The 13,270-nt window shown below is 40.0% G+C and overlaps 1 protein-coding gene across 1 annotated transcript in view; it reads right to left on the bottom strand.

Annotated features, from left to right (window-relative positions):
* MET (MET proto-oncogene, receptor tyrosine kinase) overlaps window positions 1-13,270 on the bottom strand; it is a gene marked incomplete at its 3' end in the record, with an annotated part of 90,728 nt that overhangs the window by 58,598 nt on the left and 18,860 nt on the right. The window contains exon 2 of the mRNA XM_080701062.1: window positions 4,005-4,196. Coding sequence (XP_080557188.1) covers window positions 4,005-4,196 — 192 coding nt within the window. The remainder of the gene's footprint in view (window positions 1-4,004; window positions 4,197-13,270) is intronic.

The following is a 13,270-nucleotide window of genomic DNA, read 5'->3' as shown; positions in this document are numbered from 1 at the left end:
TTAGAGGGCTATATAGCAACTGGGTTTACTTTTTTATAGCAACTGGGTTTACTTTTTTGAACATGAACATAACCTTAAAATTGTTATTTATAATAAGTTCTTTTTTGCATAAAAAGTTTCAGAAGAGCATATTTTCTTCTAAAGAAATAGACCAACGCTAATATTCTTCAGGGATGTAACTAAATCAATGATTTGGACATCTCTTAAAACTGGCAGATGATATTTTTATTTGAGCATTTTACAAAAGAGATGGGTAAATTAACAATCCTTAAACAGAAACGGTACTTAAGCTCAAGCTTCATTCGGGGGTGTCTCTGCCTGATGTTCACAGCATTGTTGAATTGATGATCTGTGTCTACATATTCTAAAATACTATCAGTAATTCCCAATGTGATGTAGTCCACAGACTTTCACTACAAAGCACTGGCATGTTAGAGTAGCACAGAAACTGAAGGAATCTGAAGAGGTCGCTAATGAGCTGATCCTTCTCACTAACAGTGAGTCATTATTCTCTTACTTACTTTTAATTATTTTCAAATTCATTGATTTCCAGCATAATCCTTTTAAGGATTACGTGAATCAGTAGTGATCATGAGTGTAGACCGTCCATAAGTTTTTTGCTTGAGATTCAACTAGTCCAGTTAAAAGCAGAAGAGAAAAAAGGGTGATGAGTAGTAATGCGGGAGAGGTACGAAGTTAGGGAGAGGGTAAGGTGGCGGGAGGAGAAGCTGGGAAGGCACAAGGAGCCTAACAGCAGCTGCGACAGGGCTCAGCAGCAGCCACGGTGAGCAGGCATGGTGCGGTTGCGCGGTGAATGTTTGTGGAGCCGCGCTTGAAATGAGTCTTGGATGTGTCTCCCCATCCTGCCTTATCCCTGATCCATTCACTCCTCCTGGCCTGAGAGTCATGCACAAATATTTTAATAGCAATGCTTTGCATTTAGAGATTAAAGGCCTTATACAAATGCCATAAAAAAAATCAGGCAAGCATTGTTTTGGATGTAGATGAGACGAGGAGCTGGGAAGGGGGGACGTGGGCAATCCCTGTGATTAGTCCTGTGATCTTCATGAGAATCCTTCTTCCCTCTCCCACGTAGCGGAGCACAGTGTGCTAAGGTTCCTGAGCCTTGCTCTTTTCTCTACTCCCTTCTCTCAATTTGTAAGAAAGCAAGTTCTCACTGTTTATTTCGACTATCTCAAACACCGCTTCTCATATTATTTTACTTCAAAGCCTCCCAAGAGAGTGATCATACAAATAAACCCTGTTTTTGAAATCTATATTGACATGGCTCTCGAATATATGTCCACATGGGTGTATTTAGACATGGCTGCACCTGTATGAGATAAGTTACACATGTTTAAATGTGAGGAACATGTCAACAATGTCTTCTCGGCCATACACATACTATTGTTAGCTAAACAATATAATTCTTTCTAATCAAATAACCACTGTGAAATACCTGATTCACTTTGCACCCAACAGCTGGGCCCGTAGCTTGTGTTCCCAGCCGGAGCTGAACACAAACACAATAGGAAGGGCAGAAACAGCTGCAAACTCTTGGGAGAAAAAAAAAAAATCTGCGAAGCAACATGGCCATTAGGCTTCAGCATAGGAAGGAAGTAAAACCATTTTTCTGTTCCCTTGCATGTGTGGCAGCTGTCTTCAGGGGAAAAAAATATGTCCATTCTATTTTGTAACCGAAACTCCTTAGTACTTATTAAAATACCAATTGTAGTAACTTAGGCTGGGCACAGATTTATCATGTCAGTCCAGTCAAAACATTTACAGAAGTTGGTAGGAAGTCACTGCTCAGATAAATCTGGCTGGAAGGTCCCTGTCTTCCCTCTACTCCTAGCCCCACCTCCCCACCACCATTATTTGCTGTAAACACACTGGATTTAGACCTTGTTGACAGTCTGATTCTTTGAATGCTTTTGGCTTATTTAGTTAAATTTAATGCAATGAAATTCTCTGAGGCAGATGTCAAAGAAATAAATCCTCTGTGGGTTCCTATTGCCTTATTTTAACCAGGTAAAATTTTATTTCCTCTGCTAAAAATTTAGTTTCCTAAAGGCAAATTCTATATCACTGTTTCCTTTACTTCACTGATTTCCCAAGGAAAGGAAAGTGAGTAGGTTCTCAACACACATGACAATTAAAAGTCACTTGGCTTAAAAAAAAAAAACAGTGACAACAGTGCTTTTCATAAAATAAGTATCTATTTTCATCTTTTGCTTTGGATGCACAGTTAAGAGCATAAGATAGCTTCTTTTACATACATGCTAGGAGACAAGAATAAACCATTTGCTATAGCATTTCAGTTATAATGAGACTGATATAAGACATATATATCCCTCAGATGGTGTGCACTATGTTAGTAAAGTGATCTATTTAAAAAGGGGATTTTATTAGAACTTTAGCATCTGGAAAGAGACCAGGAGCCTTTTGATGTTAAAAAAAAAATGTCAGACCTAAAGTGGTTGTAGAAAGCTTATTAATATGAACCTAGATTAGTAGGATAATAAACAATTTAGAAAAAAAAGACAAAGGGAAGCTAAGCAATATTATGAACACATTAGGAATTTTATAGATGCCAGACTCTCTTGTGCTCCTTCAAATTGTTTGGAATTTTATAGAATACTATCAATATAAGCTAAAAACACAAAATAATGCTACACATTTTATGAAGATGGCAGATGAAAAGCACATTCAAACACATTAGAGTACACGTCTGGGTGAGATGACTGTGCTTCCTTTCTTCAGATTTTGAGAAGTTAGTGCTAAAATTAAATGGCCAAGATGCATGAGGTGGGTAAAAAAGCACCCTGGAGTGGGAGAGAGTGGAGCAGGGGGAGAAGGTGTGTAAGGCAACAGGAAGAGGGAACATTTAGCTCAGAGGGTCTATGGAATTAATTTTGAGCCGGAAACATTTTATTTATATGCTTTATGATTTGGAAAAAATAAAACCCCACCATGCCCACCAGAGAAACAAGAGATCAACAGTCCCTAAAATAAGGCAACAAGCAATAATCAGAGTGTTATAGAGACAGTGTTTTGTAAAGGAACACAGATACAAGATGGACAGATGGACAGGTCACAGGGAAAAACGTCATCCTCAATTGGTTTACTAGAAGTCATTGTCTGATCAGGATGTTAACGGTGTCAGACAATTATGAAGTAGGCATCTATCTGTATAAGGAATCACAGTATCCACAGAAACTCCACATTTCCTCAGATACTGTCATTAATCAAGAATCTACTAATGAACATTTGTCGAAAGCACCAATAACTGTTAAGGCAGCAAAATAAATGTAACACTAGAGCACTTACTTTAATTTCGGGAGAGTGCTATGATTCTTGTAGCTAGGAAACATGGTCACTTCAATCAAGGCTGAACTCTGAATTTTTATTGTATGAAAATGTCTGTTGCTAGTCATTTAAAGCATTTATTAATAAAATATGTTTTTCTTTAAGTATTTGAACTTCTTTGTGTCTGACCCTACCATTTTGCAGAATCAGGACTCAGGGTTACAATGGGATTTTGATGATAATGTCCCTTTCGAACTCCTGCCAATACTTCTCAATGATGTGAATGTTTCTTCTCATGGAGACGCACGGTTCACACAATAGCTCTCCTTTGATCAGTAGCTTCCCTTAGAATAGGAAAACATCGCCTGGAAGTGCTTTAATTGTTTCATTTTTACTTTCCAATCATGTGATAGAAATTATGAATGGAAAAAAAAAAAACCCAAACCATTCCAGAGAGGAAAATTAAAGCAACCACATTCAAAGTGAAAGCTTCAACAACTTAGCAAAAATAGGCCATCCACTTCATAAAAAGTGGACCAGGTTTCATTGTTTGGCTTTTAGCCTACGTCTCCAGCTTCTACTATGATTTTCACTTTATAGTATTTGCAAATACCTTACTGCAAAAAAAAAAAAAAATCAAACAAATTCATTCCATAATACCAGATAAAACAGACACACTCTGAGAAAGCCCTTACCTGCATAAAGCGACCCTCCGCTGTCCCAAGATTAGCAATAGTGAGGTCTCCTTTAATGAAGGTAGATATAGATGTTAAGAGCACTTGGTTGAATTGGCCTGTGAATAAGTCAACTCGCTGCAAAGCCGTGGTGAACTCAGTCCGGTATTCATTGCTACGCGCTTCACAGCCTGATGAATTTCTGAGAAGTGTCTGGAATAAAATATGGCCATAAAGTTCATGTGAGTCCAGATGTGAACAAGCTGGTAAGAAACTTTTCAGTGAGCCTTTTCAGCACTTGAAGGGGAATGGCAAAGCTAACCGTGCAAACAAACAGCCCTAGAGAGGCATAAATATTTCTAGTCACTGAAATGGCTCTGACTTTAGTAGGCATGGCTCTGTACGCCCCGACTTGAAAACCAGAGGCAAAGCAGACCATCACCATTTGTACTGCGGTTCAACATGTGCATATGTAAAGATGGAACTTAGCAGGTGCCGTTAAAAGAAAAACAAAACCTTAAATGTCTCAGCCCTCAACAGGAAGGTAACGTGCCTGGTCAGTCCTGTGAGGCAAATTTCAGCTGGAATAATGATAAATGCTAGAGTCATACTATGACATTGCATTTTTATTTATTTATTTATTTTGTGGTACTGGGGATGGAATCCAGGGGCTACACCCCATCCTATTTTATTTCTTTCTTTATTTTGAAACAGGGTCTCACTAAGTTGTGGAATGTCTTGCTAAGTTGCTGAGACTAGCAGCAAACCTGTGATCCTTCTGTCTCAGCCTCTGAAGCAGAGATTGCAGGCAGGCACCACCATGCCTGGCTCTGACATTACATTTTAAAATGTAAGCTTTAGTGTGTTTTGTGCAGAGAGGGAGTGGGGAGTGGCGGTTCACAGAGAATTCATAGGAAGAAAGCAATAGACTCAAGGGCCTGTTCCAAATCCTGCTCCCAGATGCTTGGATGCTTTATGTAATTCCCACTGTCCTTTTGCGTTTAGAAATTCATGTAACCTCTATGTTCATTTCCCCATCTGTAAAACAGTATTGTAGACATAGCACCTAGCTTATACAATTGTTGCAAAGACTAAATGAGGTAGTTCATATAAATCTCTTACAATAAAACTCAGCAAGTAGAGAACACCCGGTAAATATTTGTCACCGCTGGGTAATAGGCTCAGAAAACTAACTTTAAAAAAAAAGTGTGCATTAAATGTGTCAGTAATCAGTTTACTGAAAGACAGTTAACCAATCTCATGACTATCCCTTTGGGTTCAATCTCAAGTAAAAGAATTTTTATTTTTTAATACTTTTATACCTGCATTACAGTCTCACATCATAATATAGTTTATAGTGATAGTGGCATCCATACACACAGAACTTGGTAGGCTGTGAAGTATAATAATTAAACACCGAGAGTCCTTTCCTTCTACCTGACACTTCAGTTTCTCAAGTTTCTTTTTTTGAGCTACACCTCTAGCCCTATTTTTTTTGTTCTTTATTTTGAAACAGGGTCTCACTGAGTTGCTAAGGGCCTCACTAAGTAGTAGCTGAGGCTGTCTGCAAACCACGATCCTCCTGTCTCAGCCTCCAAAATGCTGGGATTACGAGCATGTGCCACCACACCTGGCTTTTTTTTTTTTTTTTTTTTTTTTTTTTTTATACTGGAATTGAACCCAGATCATTGAGTGACATCCTCAGCTCCTCTGAGTAGCATTTATACCTCCTTCCCAGGACTATCTTGTTCTGGTATGATAGCCACACCACCCTGGCTATCAGAACAGGGTTTCTCAATGCTCAGTTTTTCCTGTGGCATCTACTGTTTAGTCAACACAAAGTTTTATATCTCCATTCTCATGTCTCAGAGATCTGACTCACCCTCTGCCTGACGATAGGATATTAGACACCCCTGAACCTTTCCAGCCACTAAAGTCAGAAGTCTAAGTGCCATCTCTGATTTTTCCCTCTATCTTAGTCTCCCTATAGAGCCACCTCCAATTCTCATCAATTTCACTTTCTAAAGACCTCCTGGACCTGCCTTCCCCTTTCCTGGACTAGAACAATGTCTTCCTAACTAGACCCACATGCACACCATTGCCCTAGTCAGGTCATCTCTTGTCCACACAGCAGTTGGATTTTCTTTTTTGAATGCAAATCTGATCCTAGCTTTCTTTATTGAAAACACTCACTGCTTCCCCATTGCTCTTCAGAATAAAAGGAACCATCTTTTATCATGGTCTGCTGGACTTTGCATTATCCGACCTCTACCCAGCTTCTCCAGGCCTCTGTTCTCTGTGTACCAGCCAGGACACCCCCTGTCCCTTTCAGAGCTCTGGCTTAAGCTGTTCTCTCTGCCTGGCATGTTCCTCCCACCTCCATTCACCTTGTGCATTTCTATACCTCCTTCAGACCAAAGCTTATCACCATTCCCTCGGGACACCCACCCTGATGCCAATGTCAAGGTCAAATGTTTCCAGTACAGATTCTCATGATACTTGCAGCAAAATATAGCTACAAAATGGTCACAGCTACAATTTCACATTTGCTCATGCAATTATAAGAGAAGTGAGACTTCTCCAATGGCTCTCTACAACCAGGGACCTCACTCTGTCATCAGTATATTTAATGAGTCAAAATATTGTTCATTATAGGTTTATAGCTAGTAGTAACTATATTATTAGTAGTAACTAAATGTCACTCATAATAGCTAATAAATATTAACTAAATGAATACATAAATAAATAAATAAAACCAATTATGATTCAATGGAGAAGGAGTGTGGAGATATGAACCAATATTATTTAAGCCATCTTTTCTTTTCAGGAAAGAGGATTTAAGAGTTTATGAGTCACAAACAGAGCTATTGGTTCTTGATTTTTCTGAGGAGACAGCTCAGAACTGGCAAGTCTGAGGTACATGATGGGAATAGGAAGATGTTTTAAGGAAAAGGAAGTCCACTTTGGAAGAAAACAAGGAAAGCTTCACTCTTACACATCTTTGTATGTAGCTATAAGTCCAGGAAAATGATTGGAAACTTAGGAATTCTCTATTATTATCCAATTATATTAGAATAACCAGATAATTGTCATGTACTATTTCAAATCAACTTACTGTTAAGAACAAAAAAATTTCGTCATCTTTCTGTATCATGACATTACTCCTAAGGCCAACTGCTGGTCACATAAAATACAAAGTTCTTATATCTGTTGACTTTTATGGCTAAAAACCACCTAAAATGCTCTATGCCATATATCAACACCTATTTCTTCAATTTAAATAGCAACAAATTAGCAGACTGAGAGTCTTAGAGATGCTAAACATACTGACTCTTGTAATTAATAAAATGTTTTAGTTCTAGCCATTTATTTTATAGATTAACAAGTGCTATTTCACTATTTACTTGGAAGCTTTTCTTCACTAAAATACTATAGATTACTCTGAGCGGTAGCAGATAAGTGGAACATACTCAATAGCAATCGATTAATTGATAATTACATTTCTATCTGTGATCAATTATCCATTTTGCAGAGATAGCCAGATCCTGGGGAAGATGCTTAAAGGAGCAAAGACCAATTTTTAAACTGAAGGCTATCAGAAATGTCTCATTACAGAGGTGGCTGCTCCAGGGCCAGGCTTCTGGGGTGATTTTGTTCCTTCTTAGGCTAATGCTTACTCTTTTTCTCTATGTCAAGGTGGCATTCTGGGAACTCTAAAGTCTCAATCTCAACTGGGGACCAGGCATGGTGGTGCACATCTATAATCCCTGTATTTGAGAGGCAGAGACAGGAGTATTGCAGGTTTGAAGCCTGGCTATCCCCTGAAAAAAAAAAAAAAACCCAAAACCAAACCCAATACACACACACGCGTGTACACACACACACTTGACAAGGGTATGGTCCTACTTGAGTTATGTTGTATTCATTGGAATATTAGAACAATTTCCTGTGTGTGAAGTTGTCTTTGATCATAAACCACTGGCAGCCTTCTATCACCAGAAGGAAAGGAACTATCATCCTCTGTAATTCCCAGGGCCCTGTATCATGCCTAGTACAGGGTAGGTATTTAGGAACATTTGCTGGAAAATGAATGCATCTCCAAAAAGCCACTGGAGATAGAGCCCTCCTCCTGCCAGCTTGCTTTGTGATCTGCCTTGCTGGTGGGCTGAGCAGGAATGGAGGTGAAATGTGAAATGAGAGCGAAACACTCCTTAGCCTGTCTGCTAACCTGCCTGCAAGAACTTACTGACTTCTTAGATAAGCGAGAGAGAGAGAGAGAGAGAGAGAGAGAGAGAGAGAGAGAGAGAGAGAGAGAAAGCGTGCGTGAGCGAGCGCGCGTGTGCAATACAACCGAGCCTTTAGCCTCAATGTACATGTTTCCACACAGGTAAGGCATAAATGTAGAACTCTGCATTGGAGTTAATGTAATATTTATACTGTGCACTTCAAGGCCTTCCTTCAGGAAATAGGGAGGTCCCTAAATAGTATCACTTCAAGGACTAAAAGGATTGAGTTATGTCTCTATTGCCCCCTCATAAAATTCCTGAGTATAGACACATTGCACAATGTTGGAACAGGATCTACAGAACTTCTTGATTTAAAAAAAATTGTGCAATTTGGAACTAAAAAACAAACATCAAGTCAGATACAAGTGGCATTCAAAGTTCATAAGCCATGGGATCCTGACCTCTTTTATTTTCTCCATAGCAGAGATCTTTAAGGGATAGATGGGACCACCGGCTTCTAGGAAAAGCAAAATTCTAGCATTCCATGGGAGAGAGGAGACTCTCTCTTCTCTTCTTGTTTAGAGTCTGGACCAATTCAATGACCGGTATCAGGGTGGCAAAAACTGGCTTTCAGAGTTGCATACTGCATTGGAGCTTTAATAGGGGGCCTTGGTTTAAGCTCTCAGCATTGCAAAAGTAAAGGGTGTACAAATATCATGACTCTCATTCTGACTCACTATGTCCCTTAAGGATAACGAGGGAATGAGATTGCTGCTCACTTGTGCAGGGAAGATGGGATGGCGTGGTCCCAGCACTTTACGCATAATTCCTGAGGCCCTGCTAGAAGAGAAATGACTCCTTGCTACCTGTGCTTCCTTCAGGGCCAGAAGGTGCTGTGACTTGGGCTACAACTGAGCATAGTTGGCAAAAGACAGTTCTATGAGATAGTAACTACTCTGGGGAACTGCAGGAGTCTGCAGAGAAGGTCCACACCAGCAGCAGGAGAGAGTCCGAGTGACTCTCCCCATAGCAACAAAGGGAGGAAGAAGGAAGGAAGGGAGGGATGGAGGGAGGGGAGCAGTCTTTGCCCTGCACCCGCAGTGTGCCAGGCACTGGGCTGGGTATTTTCACACACAAGACTCATAGCAAACCCATGAGGTTTCACCACACCCGGGTCAGCCAAGGGCTTGGTCATCATGCCCAGCTCACTGGGAGACAGGCAGCAGAATACAGCTCCGATTCTCAAGCTCGTGAACTTCTTTTGTTCCTGTTTACTATTCTGAGCAACGTTCTGCGATTGCACAACTACAAAAATGGAAAAAGACTTCAAGATCATCTTATACCAGAGGCTGGGCTTCTAATTTATGGGTGGAGTGCTTGCCTAGTTCTCTACGTAACATAAAGCTCTGGGTTCGATCCCCAACACAGGGGAGGGGGGAGCTGAAATTAATTGTTATTTTCTGGATAAAGGCAGAGAAGTGAACACTTGCATTTTGGGCTGTACTCACTAGCTTGGCTCTCAAATCTAGCTATTTTTGTTCTTATTTTTTGTGGTTCTGGGGATGGAACCTAGGGGCCTTCTACCTCTAGGCTATGCCCCCAGACTTATTTTTTGTTTTTATTTGGAAACAGAGTCTCCCCATGTTGCCAAGGTTGGCTTCGAACCTGCAATTGTCCTGTCTCAACCTCCCACACCCAGCTCTTGCTCCTTGTTTGGGTTAATGAACATTTGGGTTAATGAACATCACCATGTGTGCATTCAGGTAGCTCTGAAATTTCATTCATCACCAGCTCCTATTTCTCCAGCATTTTCCAGTCCAACCAGGGCTGCTCCCAGGCAGGCCCTTCCAGCGGCACCTGAGCCCTTGACTGGGCTGGGTGTGACCTCACTGCCCTCCTGTCCCATCCCTCTGCCTTTCAGCCACCGTGGGCCGTCATTCCCTTTTTCAGAACCTTAATTGCTTCCCGAGGGCTGCAGAAAAATCCAAACTTCTTAAATTAGCACTCAAACCTGCCTCCATTTGCCTTTTTCTCCCCCAAGATGAAAGGCGCAGGACCATCTAGGACCCCGGTGAATCTCAGAGCCATTATCCTAGCCAAGGCCCTGCCTCATCTTGGATTCTTCATGGCTCTGGCTGCTGACGCTCCACTTTCTGCTTGTCATTCACACACATTCTTCACTCACGTAAACCTGCAGCCTGTGCCCCTCTAAAACCTCTCTGTATGAGGTCTTTTGAGTGAGAGAGGTAATATGTTTTATTGGATAGAGGACAATGTTGAGAGGGAATAAGGTAGATAATGTGAAGGGTACAGGAAGATGCCATATGGCTTGATGTTTGATTTAAGAAGGGAAAAAGAAAGGTGTAAATCATATTTATCCCATATAATATATTGTTTATGTATGCACATATGTGTAATGCAACAAGAGGCAAGAGAAAGAGGAACACATGATTCACAATCATCTGCTCACTTTTTTGGGAGGGAGAGGCATATTTCTGAGATAGAACACACCGGGCTTCAAAGGCATTGGTAATGTCTTCTTTTTTTTAACCCTAATGGTAAATAGATGAGTATTAGTTTTATTTACACACATACAGGTGAGCATATGCAATACACACATGCATATACATAGATAGAACATTATTCTTTCATATATATAATATCACAATAAAATAAATTTTCAAAGAAAAATAGATGGGAGATGAGGAAGGGGAGGGAGCCCATCGAGGGTGCGCCCCTCTCCAACTTCTTGACATTCTAAGCCGTTTCCAAACATTCCCCTTGCTTTTCTTAGCTTCTACTAATGTTAAATAACATTTGCAAGAGTGGATTATAGTTTTCATGATTTATTTGCTCCTCTCAATAAGTCTTTAACTTGGATTTGTTAGGATCACCATGATTCTACACATGAAAGAATAGGTTCAGAAGTGTTAACTCAGGAAATAGAAAAGCTTAAGCTTGAATCCCAGTTGCAGATTTCAAAACCTATATTCCTTTCTTATACCATATTTCTTATTCATAGGTTCCTACAGTATATTTGATGCTAATGCCCACTCTAAGTATGGCTTACGGATCTCACAGAAGAATGACGGTGTCTATGGAATAGGCCTGGATCTACCCAGGGAGGATTTGACCTTAAACCAGTCACTTGATATCTCTGGGGCTCAGTTTTATTTTATTGATTTGACAAACATTTATTCTTACTATTTATAATGTATCAGACATTGTTCTATACATTTTACAACTATTAATTCACCTAATCTCATAAGGACAAGTGAGTGGTCACATGACCTGGGGGGCAGGACCAAGATTAAACCTAGGATGTGGGGCCCCGGGGTCTCCTCCCAGCCCACACTGCAGGTTCCTTATCTGCAACTAGATTTCAAAGCTCGATGGAAAGCTTCCCCTTTGGAATCACCACACTGCCATCAGCCTGCTGTCAGGCAGAATCATGGCTTGGGATGTTTAGGTTTCCAAGTGAGGATATGACCACTGTCCTCCAACTACCAAGTCTGCTCCTAAATCTAAGTAGATTCTGGATTCTATTAGAAGTTGTTTTTTTTTTTATTTTTTAAAGCATTGCATTCTTCAAGGTTTAGCCTCTTCTAAAATAACTGTATGACTCTGAGAATCAATGGCAAACACTCATTGTATGTGTGTGTGTGGTACTGGGGACTGAACACAGAGGCATTGAACTTCTGATACCTCCAGCTCTTTATTTTTGGTCTTGAAATGGTCTTACTAGGTTGCTGAGAATCTCACTAAATTGCTGAGGCTGGTCTTTAAACTGTGATTCTCCTGTCTCAGCCTCCCAAGTACTGGGATTACACGCTTACACCACTCTGCCCAGAAACATTCAATTTTATTTATTTAAAACATTTTTTTTTGGTACTATGGATTGAACCAAGGTGCACTCTACCTCTGAGCTACACCCTCAGCCTTTTTAATTTGTTTTATTTTAAAATGGTCTCACTAAGTTGCTGAGGCTGGCCTCAAACCTGAGATCTTCTGTCTCGGCTCCCAAGTACCGGGATTAGAGGCATGCATCACTGCATATAGCTTCTGTTTCAGTTTTTAACTTTTAAAATTTAATTATTTTATTTTATTTATTTATTATTTTGCAGGTCTGGGGATGGAACCCAGAGGCATTTGACCTCCGAGCTACACTCCTTGCCCAATTTTTTTATTCTTCATTTTTTGAAACAGGGTCTCACTGAGTTGCAGAGGGCCTCACTAAGTAGCTGAGGCTATCTGTGAACCACAATCCTCCTGTCTGAGCCTCCCGAATGCTGGAATTTCAAGCGTGCACCACCACGCCCGGCTAATTTTTTTTTTTTATTTTAAGCAAGTTTTTACAAATTTGCTTCCTTACCCAGAGTTTTATAAACTGTCATAGATTTAACATAGGAATTGATCTATAACTTGTAAGCCTTGATGCAATATTTTAATTAACTTAGCCTTTAGGTTTTATCTGTTCAAGAGTACTTGCCAGATATTTTTTTACCTGACTCAGACATACAGCATTTTTTATAAAAAGAAAACTGAAGTGCTATATACCTCAATATATTTGATTCAAAATGTTTCCCCTAATTAACACTATGATGTATGCAGTGAATATGTAATTACATTTAATTCTGTATAATTAGGAATGTGATATATTTAAAATAGTGATTCTTTTAATTGATCTACAGGACAGATTTAGCTCACCTATAGATAATTTAAATCAGACTTGCAGATACACTTTTTAAAATGTACTATCTTGCAAAATCATTGCCAGTTCACCCACAGGCACTCTTGTTCCTCCTTGACCATGACTAAATAGGAGTATTTCCATACACACTCTATCCCTAGTCATACTTTGTACAAGTTTTGGAAACACATAGCAATGGTTTTCTGGGGTATGCATCTTTTGAAGTTGAAAGTCTCTCTTTACCTAGAGATTTTCATATATTTGGTTAAAAACTCAACTGCCAACCAGGCATGGTGGCACACGCTTGTAAGCCTAGTGTTGGAAGGCTGAGACAGGAGGATCACAGGTTTTCTTCTAGTCTCACCAGCTTA

The sequence above is a fragment of the Muscardinus avellanarius genome (assembly GCF_963383645.1).
Source record: "Muscardinus avellanarius genome assembly, chromosome: 9".
In the NCBI taxonomy this organism is placed as follows: Eukaryota; Metazoa; Chordata; class Mammalia; order Rodentia; family Gliridae; genus Muscardinus; species Muscardinus avellanarius.
This window is presented reverse-complemented; position numbering and strand designations above follow the sequence as displayed.